Raw genomic sequence first — 18,603 nt, 5'->3', positions numbered from 1 at the left:
AGAGGGCACCATTGGACCAATCGCTGCTGAGATAGTCGCAATATATGGAGCTTCGATTGGTCTATCATTACTGGTCCCGCCTCTTCTTACTTTGGTACTTACTATTGGATGGCACAGGAAAGCGGGCATTCTGGGAATTGTAGTCTCCTTAGGAAATAAGCTGCTTGATCAGTGTGGCGTGGGTCTCGTAGCTTGCGAGATGAATGGGAAGCGGCCTGCTGAGCCCGGCCCCGGCCGGCCGGGGAAAAAAGGAAAGAAGGAGGTAATGGCGAAGTTTTCGGATGCTGTCACGGAGGAAATCTTGAAAAAGCAGGTGGCTGAGGCCTGGAGCCGCAGGACGCCGTTCCACCACGGTAAGCGGGTACTGTGAAGAGAGGGGCGCAGCGCAGGTCTGGGGGCCTCTGAAAAAGTCCCGGCGCTCAAGCCGATTCCTGAGCTGCAAGGCGAAAAGGGAAGAGGCTCTTGGAGAGAGTGTGACTTTGGCCACCTCCGACTCGCCTACTTGGCCTGTTGTCTCTTTTCACTCCAAGTTATGTTTGGATTTAGAAACCTAGAAGAGAAAGAAATTTAGGCCGGGGACTTTCTCCAAGTAGAGGACATCCAAGTTTTGGAAATTCTGGAATTAGTGATTACTGAGTTAGAATCTTCTCCACTAATTGTGCTTGGTTGAGCAATGGGTTCAGCTCCTTCCTGTGTAAAGTTGGGTAACTAATAGTATTTCCCTTGGAGAGCTCATGTTGAATGAGATCAATACAGTAATGTATGTATACATCAATACATGTTTTCCTGAATAAGGACCAGTAAACATTTGGACTCATACTTGAGTGGCTTATGCTATTTTTCTTCCGAGGATCATGTTTGGTTGTCCCATGAAAGCGTATTATTGTGAGCTGCCAGATAGCAGGCACCTAAGCTTACTCGATTTTGCAGGCCTGTAGTTCAACAACATGACCCATGAAAATAAACATATTTTGACCAAAGGAAGGAACCTACATGGAACGATTCCAGCCTCAGCTTCAAATATCACCCTATAGGATAAGAACTCTGCTTAATGCATCATGCTTTCCATTCGAAAGTTTGCCATGATTTTTGTTTCGGTGGTTAAGTGCTTTGAAGAGGTGAATCCTGGGTTTTCCAGATGCCTGTGGAAAGTGATAGCTCAGTGTTTAAAGTGCAAGCTCTGTACATTCAAGGAATTTTCAGATTCCTTATCCGTGGGATGGAGATATTGATGCTGTCTACCTTAGAGTTGTTGAGATTAAATTAAATAATGCATGTAAAGCACCGCTGTGCCTGGCACCTGGTGGGGGGGGGGGTGGTGATCAGAGGGGTGCTTAATCTATCCCACTAGAAGCAGTGGGCAAAACATTGAGGTAAAAACTAAGGCGTTAGAGGCGGTTATGCCTAAATTTTTTTTTTTAAAGTATGTGTGTTGTAACTTCTTCTGACAGTAACTTGGAGAAGGAAAAAAGGATTGAAGAAAAATTGCCAACCAGTATTGCTATTCTCATTTTAAATTTGCTGCTCTCATTTTAAGTTTGGGGACAGGAATGAATTAAGACTTTGAAATACACTCAATTAAATAAGTAATTATTGAATTAAAAAAAAAGCGAAAAGAATGGGAGCTTTATTTTAGTGACATCACCTGTACTCACCTTAAGGAGTAATATTTTTAAGCACAGTATCTTTAAAAAGTAGTATTGAGTGGGTAAAGAAAAAAAGGGAAGAGCTTATAATTCTTCCCCCATATCTTAGACTTTACGTACTAGGTTCCTGAAAATTCATGACCATCCCTTTTGTATTCTCTCTACTGTACTATTCGCGGGTCAAAAATACAAAAGGGAAAAAGCCATAGATAATGCTTTCCTCCCAACAGAAGCCATTGCCATGGACATGGACCCCTTTCTTCACTGCGTGATCCCAAACTTCATCCAAAGCCAAAACTTCTTAGAAGGACTTCAGAAGGAACTTTTGAACTTGGACTTCCATGAAAAGTATAACGATTTATATAAGTTCCAGCAGGTATTTATGCCCCTTTTACATTAGCTTTTCTGCTTTAGAAGCTCATTCTCTATAAAAATCATTCAATACCTTTAGATTTGAGGTTTTAGTTTGTGTTTGCCATGGAGGGTCCTGGCTCTGACTTTGTTAAAAGCATTCATTTATTTAACATAAGCTGAGTGTTAACTGTGCATTAGGTGCTGTAATTATATTATATGGGAGTTTTTGCCAGTTGCTGCCCTGAAAGCATTTAAAATCTAAAATAACAGAGGGGGTGGTGATAGTGAAAGATAGTCAAGCCAATGAGTAAAGTACATTATAAACAAAGGAGAGAAGTACATTTTGGGGAGTGGTATAATGAAGAGAGAGTACGTTGGAAGATAATAACCATTTAGATTTTTAAGTTCATGTCTTTGTTTTAGGTGGCTTGATGTATTACAGTATGTCCTGCAGAGAGTTAGATCCATTCTGTTTTTGGTGGATAATTTAATTTGGCACAAAAGACTATCGCAAAATCAAGGCTGGTTTTTCTAAGAAGACAGACCCAGTGTAGGTATAGAGGTATGCAGGTCATTGGTTTCCCCAGTTTTGGGGGTATCTTTCAGTATGTGGTGTACATCACTCTTGGAAATCCTTTATAAAACCTCAAGGATATCAACCCTTAAATTCACAGAAAATAAAATAAAAATGAAAAAGATGAAAAACTCTTTTGGTTTTTTGTTTGTTTGTTTTGCATTTTTCCTTTGATTTATTTTTCTCTGGGATAAGACAGTAACATTTCTGTCTTGCTTTTACTTTTTTACACTAGAGCTGGTTGTGTCCCCTGTCTGTCAATCTTTGGACCCTGTACATATGATGAATTTGCCAGGTTGACTACACAAATGGTGTGACTCTTAATAATTCAGAAAATCTAATGAAAAATACACTTTATCCAGAGTAAAGTTGTATAGGTTAATTAAAAAACATAGTTGTCTACCTTTGTAATTATATCAACTCAGATAACACTGGACCTCTTTTGTTGCTTTAGGGCAGTTGCATCTCTGATTGCTGAAATTGAGAAATCAAAGTGGTTTTCACTTAATGCAGTTTAGTAGATGAAAATACTTCCAACTGTGAAGTCAGTGAGAGGCAAAATAATAAGAGCCCTAGTGCTGAGGGGGGAAAGAAGAAACCATTACTTTAGATTCTCATGGGTGCTTGGTGAAACTCTTCTCTGCTGTGAATATTTTTTTACTGTGCTCACGTTGGGACTGAATATATAAATGTAAATATAAATATAAAACCTGCTTTCAGTCTCCTGTCCCTTTTCACTTCACTCATGTCCCTTTTTCTTTGCTTGTGCTGTGAATTGACTTGATAATTAGGTTTATAATGTCCTCTAATTCCCCAACCAGGTTTGTCACTAGGAGTAGCCTGATATTCTGTGTTTATTTTAAAGCAAGCATTATTGAGTGCATGCTTTATGCCATGCTAAATGCTTTGTGTTTATTAATTCATTAAATCCTTATAACAATACCTTACTATTCCTGTTCCACTGATGAAGAAACTACATGAGTTTTTCCTTCTCTTCTGGATTATTTCCTTCAACATACCAAAAAAAAAAAAAAAGCTTTTAGTTCTTTTCATCTTAAGAAAAAAAATGTTGCGCTAACTTCCCTCTTCACCTATCACCTATTCCTCTGTGCCCCCTTGACAGCATTCCTCACGAGTCCTCTGTACTGTCTTAAATTCCTCTTCCATTTTCTGTTAAGCCCACTGTAACCAGGCTTTCGCCTTTTACCCCCCACTGAAACTACTGTCAAGGTCACTCACAACTTGCACATGAGTAAGTTCAGTCAGCAGTTTCCAGGCCTGGTCTGACTTGACTCTCAGCAGCATTTGGCCTGTTGTGTTACTCCTCCTTCCTGGAGACATTGTTTTTCACTTTCCTTTCAGGACACCATGCTCTCTTCGTTTCCCTTTTTTGTCACTGGCGAGTCTTTAGTTTCCTTTGGTATGTCTTCCTTTTGTACCTGACTTTTTAATGATAGAGTACTCTAGGGCTTAGCCCTTGGGTCCCTTCCAGACAGATTCCAGGCTTTGCCTCAACTCTTGGGTATCTATTAAGTCTCACTCTTAACTCCAAAACTAAACTCCTGATCATCTCCCCCTAAATCTGCTCCACCCACAATTCAGTTAATGGCATCTCAATTAATGGAAACTCAATCCATCCAGTGGCTCAGGCCAAAAACCTTGAGGTCATCCTTGATTCCTCTCTCACATCTCATATCCAATCCATTGGGAAATTCTGCTGGCTCTCCCTTCAGGATATATTCAGAAAAACCCATTTCTTTTCACTTCCACTGCCAATAGCCAACATCTGATCCCAGCCATCTTTTTCCATCACCAGGATTATTAGTGTATTAACCAGTCTCCTTACTTCCATCCTTGCCCACCTACAGCCCTTGTGTTCTTTTAAAATATAAATGGACCCAAGAGAATGGAAAACATTTGTTCACATAAAAACTTGTACACAGATGTTCATAGCAGCATTATTTATAACAGGCAAAAAGTAGAAACATCCAGTGTCTTATCAGCTGATGAATAGATATCCATACAGTGGAACATTATTCAACCAGAAGAAAAGAATGGAGTTCTAAATACTGCTGTAACATGGATGAACCTTAAAAACATGCTAAGTGAAAGGAACTAGACACAAAAGGCCACATAGTGTATGATTCCATTTGTATGTAATGACCAGCAAAACATATGTGAGAGACAGATTAGTGGTTGCCAGGAGCTGGAGGGAGGGGAGAGGGGAGTGACTGCCTAATGGGTACAGGGTTTCTTTTGGGAGAGATGAAAATGTTCTGGAATTTAGTGGTGATGGTTGCACAACATCTGAGTATGCTAAAAATCCACTGAATTACCTTCAGATGGTTAAAATGGTAAATTTTATGTTATGTGAATTTTATCTCAGTTTTTAAAACTGTAAATGGGATCATTTTATTCGTTTGCTCAAAATCTCCTAAGGTTCTCATTTCTCTGACTAAAAGACAGACTACTCAGAGTGGTTCTGAGGCTCCCACTGCTCTCCCCCACTCTCTGCTCCGGCCACACAGCCCCCTTGCAATTTCTGGAACAGGCCAGGCATTCTACACACTCAGGATCTTGAGTCCTCCTTGCCTAGACATTCCCTTGGCACACCTCCCAACCTCCGTCAAGTCTTTGCCTCATCTCAGTGAAGTATAACCTTCATTTGCAAACCATTCCCCATCTCCCCACCCCTGGTCCCTCATACTCTTATTTTCCTCATATATTTATCACCTTCTCTAATACTGATAATCGACTTTTAGGTTAATTGTCTCTCTCCCTCAAGAACATAAACTCCACTATAATAACTATGTAAGTATTTGTTGGGTAAATAAGGCACAGAGAGGCTAAGTTGCCTGAGTCACAGAGCTGCCAAACAGAGGGGCCATGCATCAAACCTAAGCAGTTTGGCTTCAGAGTCCAGGCCCTTAACCACAATGCTGTGCTCCCAGAGTCCTCACTGAACTCCTCTCCTCTGAGCGCCCGATTTCTGAAGGAAACCCTTTTTTTCCTTTTTCATGATCAAGTCTGATGATTTGAAGAAGAGAAGAGAGCCTCACATCTGTGCTTTAAGGTAAACAAGGATTCATATTTGTTGGGTGCCTAATGTGTGCTGGGCAGAGGAGTAAGTGCTTTAAATGTTATGTCATTTACAGTCTTTGTTGGCATCATTGCCCTCTTTGTAGAGGAGGAAACAGACTCTTGAGAAATTAAGTAACTTCTTCAAAGCTACCAAGGTAAAGATTGAGGGAGCTAAGATACAAGCCCTTACAAACCCAAGTCTGTCGGATTCCATGGCCCAAGTTCTCTATGATAGAATGTTCAACCTTATTAGTAATCAAGGAAACAAATTAACACTGGAGGTACCATCTTTGACATATTTGGTTGGCAAATATCAAAAAAAACTCCAGAAATATAGATACCTTTATACACGGCTGCAGTCTTTCTTAGAAGGTTGTTTTGAAAGATGTATCAAAACCCTTAAAATGATGCTTGTCTTTTTGTAGTGTAATTATACTTACAAGAATTTATCCTGAGAAAATAATTAAGGATATACTCAAAGATTCTATACAATATTGTTTATAGTAACATTGTTCATAATGGTGAAAAATTACATACAAATTAAATGGCCACCCATCAAGACTGGAAGAGGAGCTTCCTATGGAATACATTTGTGGAAGCTGATGTTACCAGTAAAAGAGGGCTTGAAGGCTTCTGATAATATTTGGTGCATAAAGTATCAGGACGTAAGACTTGGCAGAAATGTTGAGCACCCACACTACCTGAAGCCTGGTTTAGCGGTTTGCTGTGTTGGCCTATTCTGTATAATTTGCAGCTCTGCCCATAAAAAGATATTTGGTAATAAAATGTCAAAGGATCAACATAAAGACTTGATATTTAGTTATCAACAGCACAACTGCATTTTATGGGGATTTCGGTTATGTACATTTGGACTAAGATGATACAGAAAATATTCCCCTCATTTGCAAAATTTGAATATAGACCCTTTAAAATGTTTTTAAAAATATTTTCTATTTTATTGAGATATAATTGACATTAAGTGTTTTTAATTCATCGAGGTTAGCAGAATTTCAAAGTTGGCTGAGTGAGTTTTAAATTTATTAAAGAGATTTCTAAACAGAGCCACTTACGCTGGGAAATGGAAGTGTTCCACCATCTTTTTTTGGTATCCTGTTAATATCAGAACTTCTGTGGAAAAGATCTACTGATTATTGCACAGTTAGCATAATATTCACCATTATTGCAATTTAAAGTTTTTAATTTACAACAGTGTCACCTACCCAAGTATTCATTAAACAATGGTGCTAGTATTAGTGCTGAAAAACGTGTCTAAAAATCCTTAACTTTAGACTGGAACATTGGTGTGATAAATTGTTATGACAAAAGTCAGACCTCTACCATGACAAGCAGTATTATAAATTTAGGAGGCAGAAAATAAAATGAAACAGTGGAACAAAAATACATTACAGTAGAAAGGCTTACATTTACTTGTCGGAATATTAGTCCTAAACTATGCAAGTTTAAAGTGAGGGACGTTCTCGAGAATGGTTCTCAAATACACTGAAACCTCCAGGAGAAAACAGTTGTGGTGTAGATCCAAATGGAGCCCACATGATGGTATAACAAGGTATCTTTTGTTTACATTTCTAGGAAAATTCTGTTTGAACATTTCCGGGCTTGGCTTTCTGACATTTCCAAGATTGACCTGGAATCAACCATTGACATGTCCTGTGCTAAATATGAATTCTCAGGTAAGAAAGATAAAACCCTGATGTGTCTAAGATTTAAAGGCTTTAACTAAACAATGATGGTGACTGTGTACCAAAATCCTAGACTACGTGTCCCTGCACAGAGTTAGAATCTTCTTAATGAGGAAGATCTGATTCAGCTCATATACAGAAATGCCCATCTTATTGGAAGGTCTAAGGCAGTGGTTCTTTTGGGGAATATGATGAAAGCTGTTGACCATATTGTACCCAAGCTCATGGCCCACAGCACAGAGAGCCAAACTCTGATGGCAGGTGTTTGCAGCAAAGTGAGGGCACCAAACAGGAACAGGCAGCTCATGCTCAAAAACTCCAGACTCCTGGATGGCTTTCAGGCAGGGGTTCTTAATCTAGTGTTAGGGGAGAGGGTGGTAGGATACAGGATCATCAGCTCATGGAACCTTCTGATTGGTTGGTGGTGAGGTAACAGAGTCATGTTTCAGGAATCTCAATCATCAACCTTCTGGTTCCAGCCAGTCTGGGGTCTAGTGCCTGTGGTATGTAGTGCCATGTAGTCACCATCCTTCACCTGAGTAGTAGGGAGTTCTTAAGTTTCTGCAGAACAACTCAAGTACATGCATCAGATTGTTATCTACATCCCTTCAGGAGGAGTTAGGAGCCCTATTACTCTGCTGTCCTAATCATTAACTGCTTGAGCCTGCTCTTTGGAACTTGGGGAAGATCTAGCGTTTTTTTTTTTTCCTATAAACAAGAAACGGGGGACACAGAAGGGCTTTTGTACTTAGGAAGATCCATGCAGGGTCCTGCTCAGTTTTGATATTTTCAGAAAAATGTTGATAATGCACACGCACACTTTGCATACAATATCAGGAAATTCAGAGGTGATATTGTAAACTCTACTCTTACTCTCCTAGGAAACAGATATCTCCCTCAATGCCTTTTTTCCTTTTTTTTTTCCTTTTGAAGGTAATAAGTGAATATATTCTTAGAAAAAGTACAAAAAAGCTATATACAATGATGTTCATTAAAGCAGTCTTTATAATAGACAAGGAATAGAAACAACTTAGTTAACAAATTGAAGATTGATTAAAGGGGGAGGGAGGTAATTCATAATCCATATAGTGGAATAGGTATCCAGCCATTAAAAGATGCTAAGTGTATGTATTTATGTGGAAAGACACTTGCTGTGTAATAAAAAAAAAAAAAAAGCAGGTCACAAAACAGCCAGCGTAGAATATTTTTAAAAAGCTAATACATGTATGTTGGAAAAGTACTGGAAGAATATATGTAAAAATATTAATGATTATCTCTGAGTTATTTATTATGTATGTGTTCTTCAGTGTTTTTAGAGTTTCCCATATTGACAGTTCTATTTCCATAATTATAAAAGAGGAGAAATAAGTGTCATTTTAAAGCTAGAGGAGCTGACATTTCAGAAGACTATGAGATGGACGGTTAGGAATGCAGAATCAGATGTCAGCTGCTCCCTGTCCGCTCAGGGACATGCAGGTGTGCGTTAAACTGTTGCAGATGCCCTGCTCTGCCATGACGACGAGCTGGAAGGGCGCCGGATAGCCTTCATTCTCTACCTGGTTCCTCCCTGGGACAGGAGCTTGGGGGGCACCCTGGACCTGTACAGTGTCGATGGTAAGACTCATGCATGCCCTTCAACACCAGCAGCCACTTCTGAGTTCTCATACACAGTATCTGCACTCCACAAAGGAGACAGAAGCTGTCCACCAGAGTGATGACCGCAGGGGGAATGAACACCAGCCCTGAGAACCACCTCTCTAAGTTGTACTTGAAATAATCGTTACTCCAGAGATAAATGAGAGTCAATTTGAGATGGGGAACAGTCAAACCCTGCCTCTGAATGCTGGCCATGGAAGGGAAGAGAGCTGTACACAGCTGCCTGTGGCTATGAATCTGCCCGGACCGGTCCATTTGGCAGGAGGTCAGGGACCTTTTTTTTGTTTGAATGATTAACACTAGAGTTGGACTCCAGAAAATGTTCAGAAGTTTTTCCACCCTTTATCGGTACTAGATGAAAGGTGTGGTAAGAAACAGATGTCGCCTAGCAGAACTAGCAAGTATAAGAGAAGTGGAAGGGGGTGGCATTTGGGGACCTGAAGGGGACATCTAGATACCCTTAGAGATATGTGAATGGTCAAGGTGAAACGAGGCTGCCTGGAAGTGGTTAATGATCATGAAACCACATTTATGGATGTGTTCTCTCCTGGTGCAGAACACTTCCAGCCGAAGCAGATTGTCAAGTCTCTTATCCCTTCGTGGAACACACTGGTTTTCTTTGAAGTGTCTCCAGTATCCTTTCACCAGGTAAAGACTGTAAGCCACAAATACTTTGAGTGCCAAAGAGCATGCTTTTCAGTCACCCATTATCTGAATGTGACAGCTTCCGGTTGTTTTCAGACAGTGTGTGAAGGGCCCTGAAATTAGTGTGCGTTGCCTGGTACTCTTTTCCTCTATTCTTTGTGGTAATATTCTTTGTGCTGCTGGTCTTGTCTTTTCAGGTATCTGAAGTCCTGTCTGAAGAAAAGTCACGTTTGTCTATCAGCGGCTGGTTTCATGGTCCTTCAGTGTCCAGGCCTCCCAACTACTTTGAACCCCCCATACCTCGGAGCCCTCACATCCCGCAAGATGTAAGGATAAATTCCTGTTGCTGGAATTCTCATCTTAGAATCTGTGGTGTATCATTTGTTTTTCTGGTTTTAAAAGTGGCCCATCCTGATAATGAAACTAGGCTTTAAGCTTGCCTTTCCACCCTTCTTAGGTACACTTTCATAAAGTCTAAGGCAGAGCTTTTCCAGAAATTTATTTAACAAGGAGAAAATTATAAATGAGGATTTGCATATGTTTTACTAGTGTGAAATGATGTCAGGACAAAGGCAGTAGGAATTATTAACTCACTCTTTGCATTTGCTGCTTCTTTGCAGCATGAAATTTTGTATGATTGGATCAACCCTACTTATCTCAATATGGAGTACCAAGGACAAATTCAGGAAGAATTCGAAGAAACCTCTGAAATTCTCCTAAAAGAGTTCCTTAAGGTAGGTCAGCATATCCTGTCCAATATGTCATGTTTGGCACGCAGTCTTCCTTTTTGGGTAGTTGAATAGGCATCACTAAGAGAGTTTATGTTGCTTTTTGTTTTGTTCCAGATTAGAAAGTCTGTCATCCTCTTCTTCAAATAAAATATAGAAATGATGGTAATAGGTAACCTTGGTATCAGATGCTTGTTAGTGGGTTGAGTCCCTTGGGTACTCCCCAGTTCTGCAGAATCTTTAATGGTACACACACACACACACACACACACACACACACTTCTATACTGGGGGTTGTGTGTAGTTCCCCTCCTATTCACTTGGTGACTATGGTGTTTACTGTTACTTTTACTAATATATTATAATATATTACTAATTGATCAACACCTATTAACAAGTGTTTGAGAATGATGGGCATGTTATAGTGGAGCGAGAACTAGATCAAAAGTCAGAGACTTTATAGTCATGCCTTGGCTGTGTGGTTTTACTGATCTGAGCAAATCACTAAAGATCTCAGTTTTTATTTGATCATCAGTTAAACCTGGCGACACCTGCCTTGCCCATCTTAAAGACTTGTGAGGGCCAAACGAGATCACACACGCTGACGTGGTGCTTCCCAGTTGGCCCTGGGTCCCATGGAATCACAGTCCCAAGAGCTGGTCCCTCACGAAAAAAGGCTGAAAGAGACTACACACTGCCTCTCTTGGAACTGTATAGCTGCCAGTAGCATATTAAGGAATTTAAGAAGTATTACAGTAAATAAACTTCTTTAACCCTACTTAATTCAGCTGGTTACCTAAACCATGCTTCAGGATCCTCTTTCCTGTTTTACAACTGATAGGATTACTGTTTGTAGAACCCTCCTTGGGAAAATGCATTAAACAAGTACTTATAAAGCTTCTTTATATTGAGAATATTTCAATAGATTAATCAGCCTCTTGTACTATACTAGACTTTGAGAATGCTAATTAAAGGGAATGAGCTAAGGCCTAAAGAATCTGTATTATTATATAGACATTTTGATTATAACTTTGCCTGTTTATGCAGTTTAATTTTTTTCTCACATCTTAATGAATTAAAGAGTTTGGGGGGAGGGTATAGCTCAGTGGTAGAGTGTGTTTAGCATGCACAAGTTCCTCAGTTCAATACCCAGTAACTCCATTAAAAAAAATTTTTTTTAAGTCTATATTATGATCTTCATGTTATAAATGCAGGAATTTGAGAGGTTTAGCAATTTGACATAGGACATACAACTACTTAAGAAAATGGCCCAAATTGACACTCAGGTCACTTGGCTAAAGAATGCTGACGATTTATCTAGTCTTTGCTCTGGCTTCACCATACCAGGACTGGGGAATCTCATGTGAAAGGTGTGAGAGCCACTTAGCCCTTTGAGGAACCAGCCAGAATGATTCTGCAGAGCTGCTGTACCTGCCAGACCAGTGTGAAATCATAAGGAGACTTGCTAACTGCTGTTTTATTTACTCATTTTCCAGCCTGAGAAATTTGCAGAGGTGTGTGAGGCTTTGGAGAAAGGAGATGTGGAATGGAGCAGCCGAGGTCCTCCTAACAAAAGGTAGAACCCATCATCCAAGACGTTTGTTTCTGTATTCAGCACCTCCTGTTTGTCCACAAGGGTTACCTCTAATAATAGGACATTTGCCCTAACGATGTTTTGTTCCCAGGGAAATCCAGTAGCAGACCCTAACAGAATCTCACTATCGTAACAATTTGTATTTTAGTAAGTTATGCCAGGGTTTAGGGAGAGAGGTACAAAGCTAGTTATCAGCTTTCATTCATGAATAATTTTACATCTGTGGCTTTGATGAACACCTTGGCACTGCTGCCTTTCAGGTTTTACGAGAAAGCTGAGGAGAACGGGCTTCCTGACGTCCTGAAGGACTGCATGGCTTTATTTCGCTCCGAGGCAATGTTCTTGCTGCTCTCCAACTTCACAGGCCTGAGACTTCACTTCTTGGCCCCCTCAGAAGAAGATGAGGTTGAGGACAAAAATGAGGGAGAAGCAGCCTCTGCTGCCGATAACACTGAAGAAGGGACTAGCCACAGCTCCTCTGAGCCAGAGAAGTGTCAGGCAGCCATCAGCAACAAGAGCCAATCGAGCAGTGAGCAGACAGACCCAGAGCCAGAGGAAGATGAAGCAAAGAAAGGTAAGCTGCTGGTACGCGTTGTCCTTATTTACCATGAAGTGTTCACGATTCAGTCATTTATTCATGCAGCAAATATTTCTGGAGCACCTACTCTATGGTCGGCCCTGTTTCAGGAACTGGAGATCAAGACAGATAGGTCTCTGCTCTCCCTGAGCTTATGTTCCAGTAGGAGACAGAGACTCAGCGATACACAAACAACAAGAAAACATCAAATAAGGACAGGTGCTGTGCAGACAATTTTTATAGGGTTATGTGCTGAGGAAGGTGGCCTCTCAGGTGAATGGGGCAATGTGGAAAAGCCTGTCTGAGGAGCTGACATCTAAGCTCAGATCTGAAAGACAAGGATCTGTGGGAAGAGCATTCTAGGTAGGAAGAACAGCTGGTCTGTTAGGCCAACAGCAGTACAAATGGTGGAGAGAAATACAAGTGGCTTCGTCTAAAATGACTAAAACACAAGAACATAAAGGAGAGGAAGGTGAGTGGCTTCTTTCTGTTAAGCCAGTAACAGACTGCGAAAAACTTGCTTGAATTTGGACAAATAGAAGGAAATTATTGAAAGTAGAGGAAGTTTAATCATCTACAAACGACATAGAACAGAGAAAGATACAGGAAACTTAAGAGGAACACTTCTGTGGAAATTTTGGCACCATTAGCTGAGCAGCTATAAATTCAGCCTTATGTGTTTCAGCACCTGCTAAATCAGATGAGATCTGTTACCCAGCTCCTCTCCTCAGTCTTACCCTCCGCTGCTTCCTCTCTAATCTCTTGAGGAGGATGCTTTGCTGTTAGAAGAGCAGAGACAAGGGAGGTGGACGCCCGGGGAACAAAACCCTCAGTGTGAGTTGCTAACCATGAGCAACATAACTCAGGTTCTGTAGCCTCCCAAACTGACCGACCTGTCCCCTTGGTCACCACAGATACTTAGAAAAACCAGACACAGGTGGCTGGCATCAATACACACGACAGCCTTTCTTTGAAAGGTTGTTTTTCCTTCATAGTTGATATTGGCATCTGTACCTAGACCCTGAAAGGAATCAGGTGAAGATCAGTGGGGCCTCAAGGGCTTTTTAAAAAAGTATTTGTCCACTTCTATTCCTTTTTGGTTTCATTTTTTATGGGAATCTACAACTTGGAAGGAAATCTACACAGGCAACCAAAAGATGCTTTACTCTATTATTGAGCATCTACTGTATGCAATGCCCTGGGCCAAACTAGAGTGGGGAATACAAAAGTAAATAAGAAAAGTCACTATTTATAAAATTTACCCTCTTAAAGAAAAGCTATAAAACTTTCTAAAGTAAAAGCTGTAAAGTCTTTGAGGCATGTAATAGCAGTATTAATTGCTGGCAGAGATCGGGCACATCCAGCAAGAGAACCAGGACCATTGCAGACCTGACAATTATAAATTTTTTAATACTATAAAAATAACATGACAACTTCAGAATGTTTGGAAAACAAGAAAAAAGAAAATGATTATCATTCACAGGGGCCACTATTGACATTTAGAACAGATCCTTCCAGTCTTTGTTGCTCTGTAGGCACATACATATTTGCATATATACAGGTGTTTGTGTGTATATACACTCATGTCTTAATGGGATGATGTATTTTTCCCACTTAATATTTAATGAATCTCTTGTTATTTTACATTCTTATGTAACAGGTCTGTGCAACACCTCAGTTAGGAAGCCCTTGCCTCCCCCAAAGTAGCTTTAGAGATAGCTCTTTGCCAACACTGCATTTCTAGAAACTTTTATTTGAAGAATGTATTCCACAGTTAAAAGTTTTGAAAGCCACTGTTCCATAATATAATTTCTAATGACTGTAGGGTCTTTCATCAGATGACCTTAGCCAGACCTGTGTTGGACATTCAGATTCTTTCCAGTTCTTCACTATCATCATAAACAACGATGCAACCATTTCTTTCTTCAGAATAGCCCTGTAGAAAGGCAAGCACTATATCCAAGACTGCACCAGCTTCTAAGGCAGTTTCCCTCCCCAGAATTTGTGTCAGCTTGCTCTCCCACCGCTGTGGTACATGATGGTGGTTTCCTTCTTCCTTGACAAACTAATAATTGTATTTTCCAACTTTTCGGTATTTGCCTTTCATTGATCAATGAGTCTACATTTTTCCCTGTATTTATCGGTTATTTGATGATTTTCTTTCACAAATTGTCTTTCATGACCTCAGCATAGTTTTCCTTTGAGCTTTTGTTATTTTTATTTTCATTTACAACTTTTTTAGTTTCATAAAATGTTTCCATACTCAGGACTGTATTAGCCTTTCATGGTTTCTGCTTTTGGTGGTGATATGCTTAGAAATCTCTTCTGTACCCCAAGGGTAGATGAAACAATAGTCAGAGGATTCTGAGAAGATAGCAAAGTTAGAGGCACCAACTAGACGACAGTTGCACTTGTAGAATCTGTCCAGTGTACCTGTTTTGGACCTCTGGAGTCTCTTGAAGGCTTGCAACTCCAGGGGAAGGCTGTGATGATAGATTGCAGTTATTTGATCAGTTTCGGATCTTAGCACAGTAGCTACCCACTCCTCACCCTCAGCCAGCAGCTGTGCACAGCTTGCGGGAGCCAGGGTAGGCAAAGGGGACCCTGTCCTCCAAATACCGGGGCTCTGGTTCCGATCGCTGATTGCTGCTTTTGATCCAGAGGTGCAAACATAGAAGTGGGCAGCCATCATTGTTGCACAACCTCCCATTGTTGCAAGCCCCTCCCCATGTGGCTTAAGTGACTTGCAGGGGATTTAAAGGACCAGTGACAGTTTCACAGCTTAAATATATGCTCCATCTGAAACTTATGGTAAAGAGAGAAATAGAAAGTCAACGTTTTTCCCTCAAATAGTCAGAAATGGTAATGTCTGCTAATCATTGTAAGGCTTACATATTATATATAATATTATAATGGAGCAGTAGGTCAGCTGAGATTTATGGAAATGGTCTTTCTTCAGGGCTGTACTATTCCTAATTATCATTCCTTTGCAATCTAGCAGTGGTATCAAGATTATTTTAATTTTTTTTTCTGGCCTTCTGTTGTTTTTTTCTTAGAATCAAGTATTCCCACATGCCAGGGGGAACTGAGACATTGGAAGACTGGTCACTACACTTTAATCCATGACAACAGCAAGACTGAATTTGCCCTGGACTTACTTTTCTACTGTGGCTGTGAAGGTAAGAGGGGCAGTCTCTCCTGAGGGACCCTGTCCAGCTGAACCAGTTCAGACGTAACTTGCCATGGCCAGGATCTCAGATCACAGGAGCTCTGTGTTGGAAGCAATCTTAAGGGTCATGAATTTAAGTCTCCCAACTCAAAGTATGATTTGTGTCTGTGATTGAGGTATAGCAGATGGACTGAACCATAATTTCCCTCTAAGGAACCCTCTAGAGCTTTTAGGCAGTTGTCCTTCCAGGTATATCTTATATTTAGTTCTGAGTTTTCACTTCTTACTCTTTATTGATTCGATGGCAAGTTCAGGCTCATAAGTCAGAGTTGGTTACTACTGAACTCCCAGATCCCCCAGTTTTAAGCAGCAGCAGATCAGTGATTTAAACAGATGATGAAACTCTTGCAGTGAGAGGTTTCTGAATACCGTTTGTTTTCCCTTTGTAAGGCTGGGAGCCAGAATATGGTGGCTTTACCTCCTACATTGCCAAAGGTGAAGATGAAGAGGTAAGTTGCTTCTGACAGCAAACTATCCTTTTTAGTTCATGAAGACACTTTCGTTATTCAGAGACCCAACTGTTATGACCCTCTTCTGCCAGTGCCTTTAACTGATAAATCCATGTTGGTCTGCCTGGCAGAGGTTCAAATTTCTAGTAGAAAATACTCAGCATGAAATAAAGATGCTAAAAGATAATCACTAAGCCTTCATTCTAGCCAGCTGAGAAATTCCAAATAAAGAGTCAGATGGTGCAATCCTATGAATCTTTCAGTGTAGTGAGAAATAAATGCATTAGGTAGAATCTTTATGGGTATGTACTGGAGTGGGGGTTTTGGAAAATGTCTTGATGGCCAGAGCAATATTAATAGCTCTTCCTAGTAAAGGATCTTTTAAAGGATCCCCTATCGCCAGTCTGAGTACATGATAATGGAAACCAGCAGCTGTTCAGTGGTGAATCACTGAAGAGGTGACATTAAGTTCTGTGTTCTGATGTATCATTGTATTTGCCTATTTCAGCTGCTAACAGTGAATCCAGAAAACAATTCTTTGGCATTGGTCTACAGAGATAGAGAGACTCTGAAATTTGTCAAACATATTAACCACCGAAGCCTAGAACAAAAAAAAACCTTCCCACACAGAACAGGTTTCTGGGACTTTTCATTTGTCTATTACGAATGACAAGGCTGGGCAAAGCTGCAAAAGAAGAGCCTTCCACAGTGCTGGGACATCTGGAAGAGGTAGGCATCGAGTGAAGGAGAGCCACGAGGTGACCTGGGAGGCAGCGTTCTTAGAACTGTGTGGTTGTCCTTTAGTAGGGCTCAAGATGACTGTCCTCAGTGTAGACCTTGAGCTGGGAGCTAGGTACTTATAGCTTGATTTAAAAAACAAAAAGTGTTTGGCTTTTTCTTTTACATTCAGTTCTGTTTTCCATATTAGCTTCTTCAGTGATTAAAAAAAATTCTGTGTGTGTGGTAAAATATATGTGCCATAAAATGTACCGCTTTCACCATTTTTAAGGGTACAGTACAGTGACACTAAGTACAGTCACATTGTTGTGCAGCCACCATCCATCTCCAGAACTTTTCCATCTTCCCAAACTGAAACCCTGTCCCCATTAAATAATAACTCCCTACTTTCCCTCCTCAAGCCTCTCACAAACACCATTCTACTTTCTATGAATCTGACAACTCATATTCCTCATAAGACAAATAGCAGAATATTTGTCCTTTTGTGACTGGCTTATTATTTCAGCATAAAATCTTCGAGGTTCATCCATGTTCCTAGTGATCTTTTTTAAATATATACTCATAAATTTATGATTGTGGATTCTTCCCTTCCTAATCACACTGATTTAGAAGATTACAGAACTTCACATCTTGTTCATTCTGGGCCCATTACACTTCCTCCCTCTGCCTATGGCTTTGTCCCACGGTGACGCTCCCTGGACTGAACAGACCTAGACAATGTGTAGTATATTACCTTGGAAAAGGCCTGGCCTAAAACCCTGTGGCCCCAGGAGACTTTGGGTCAGTAAGGAAGATGGCTACTTGTGCTGGGGGTAGCCATTTCCAGGTGGCCAGGGCTCCTTCATCCTGGAGTTATGGCTTCAGTACAACTAAATGATGCTTATCTCATACATGGCTTTCATTTCCTAAGTACAATAAAGTCACTGTAACACTAGTTGCCTTTCTTTTCTTTAAGAGATCAAATGCTAAAGGCCACATCAAGATGCCGAGGCTGTCCATGTTGTTACATTCTATTTCCCCTACACTGAGGGATTATATAATAGCTACTGCCTGTGTGCGTGGGTGTGCGTGGATGGGTGTGTAAGCTGTCACTGCATCTTTAGTTGAAAGATGCTATTCTCGTTCCATCCCAATGCTGTTTCCCTGTTAAGCTTTCTCCTTTTTACATTTATTATTAGCTATTGCAGTAGCTTTTATTTTGGATTTTACTAACTGATAGGAAAAGCATCTTTTTATTATGTTACCAGCTTTTATCTCCTAAGATTTTGAGTACTAACTTTTTTCTAAAATTTCCATTTAAATGAAGAAAATAAGTTTCACTTTCTTTTAGGTTGATGGTTTCAAAAATTTGATTTTGCATGCCAGTCAATAAAAAATGTTTTCACGTGTATGCCCATTATGCGGATATTTATGAATTTTATACATTTACTAATATTAAGTACAAACACTTACAAATTTTTAAAGGGTGAGATAAAAAGAAATGCCTAGAACTAGTTCTAATACTGTCTTTCCCCACTCATATGGCAATGGACCATTTGCATGCATACTGTTTTGGGGACCACAATTTTTTAATCATAGCTTAGTGACACTCAAGTGGGATTACAACTGCGACTCTGTCACTAATGGTTTAAA

At 40.2% G+C, this 18,603-nt stretch overlaps 1 protein-coding gene across 1 annotated transcript; it reads left to right on the top strand.

Annotated features, from left to right (window-relative positions):
* The first annotated feature begins 135 nt into the window (after positions 1-135).
* Positions 136-18,361, top strand: OGFOD1 (2-oxoglutarate and iron dependent oxygenase domain containing 1). Its single transcript, XM_010967329.3, has 13 exons — positions 136-353; positions 1,877-2,022; positions 5,601-5,647; positions 7,246-7,346; positions 8,853-8,969; positions 9,568-9,659; positions 9,854-9,982; positions 10,277-10,390; positions 11,881-11,960; positions 12,239-12,552; positions 15,612-15,734; positions 16,175-16,233; positions 16,742-18,361. Exons 1-13 carry the CDS (start codon positions 200-202, stop codon positions 16,901-16,903), a joined length of 1,638 nt encoding a protein of 545 aa, XP_010965631.1. The 5' UTR covers positions 136-199; the 3' UTR covers positions 16,904-18,361.
* Positions 18,362-18,603: the final 242 nt, after the last annotated feature.

This window comes from Camelus bactrianus, chromosome 9 (genome assembly GCF_048773025.1).
Source record: "Camelus bactrianus isolate YW-2024 breed Bactrian camel chromosome 9, ASM4877302v1, whole genome shotgun sequence".
In the NCBI taxonomy this organism is placed as follows: Eukaryota; Metazoa; Chordata; class Mammalia; order Artiodactyla; family Camelidae; genus Camelus; species Camelus bactrianus.
Note: the sequence above shows the minus strand (reverse complement) of the source record. Positions and strands in the feature narration are given on the sequence as shown.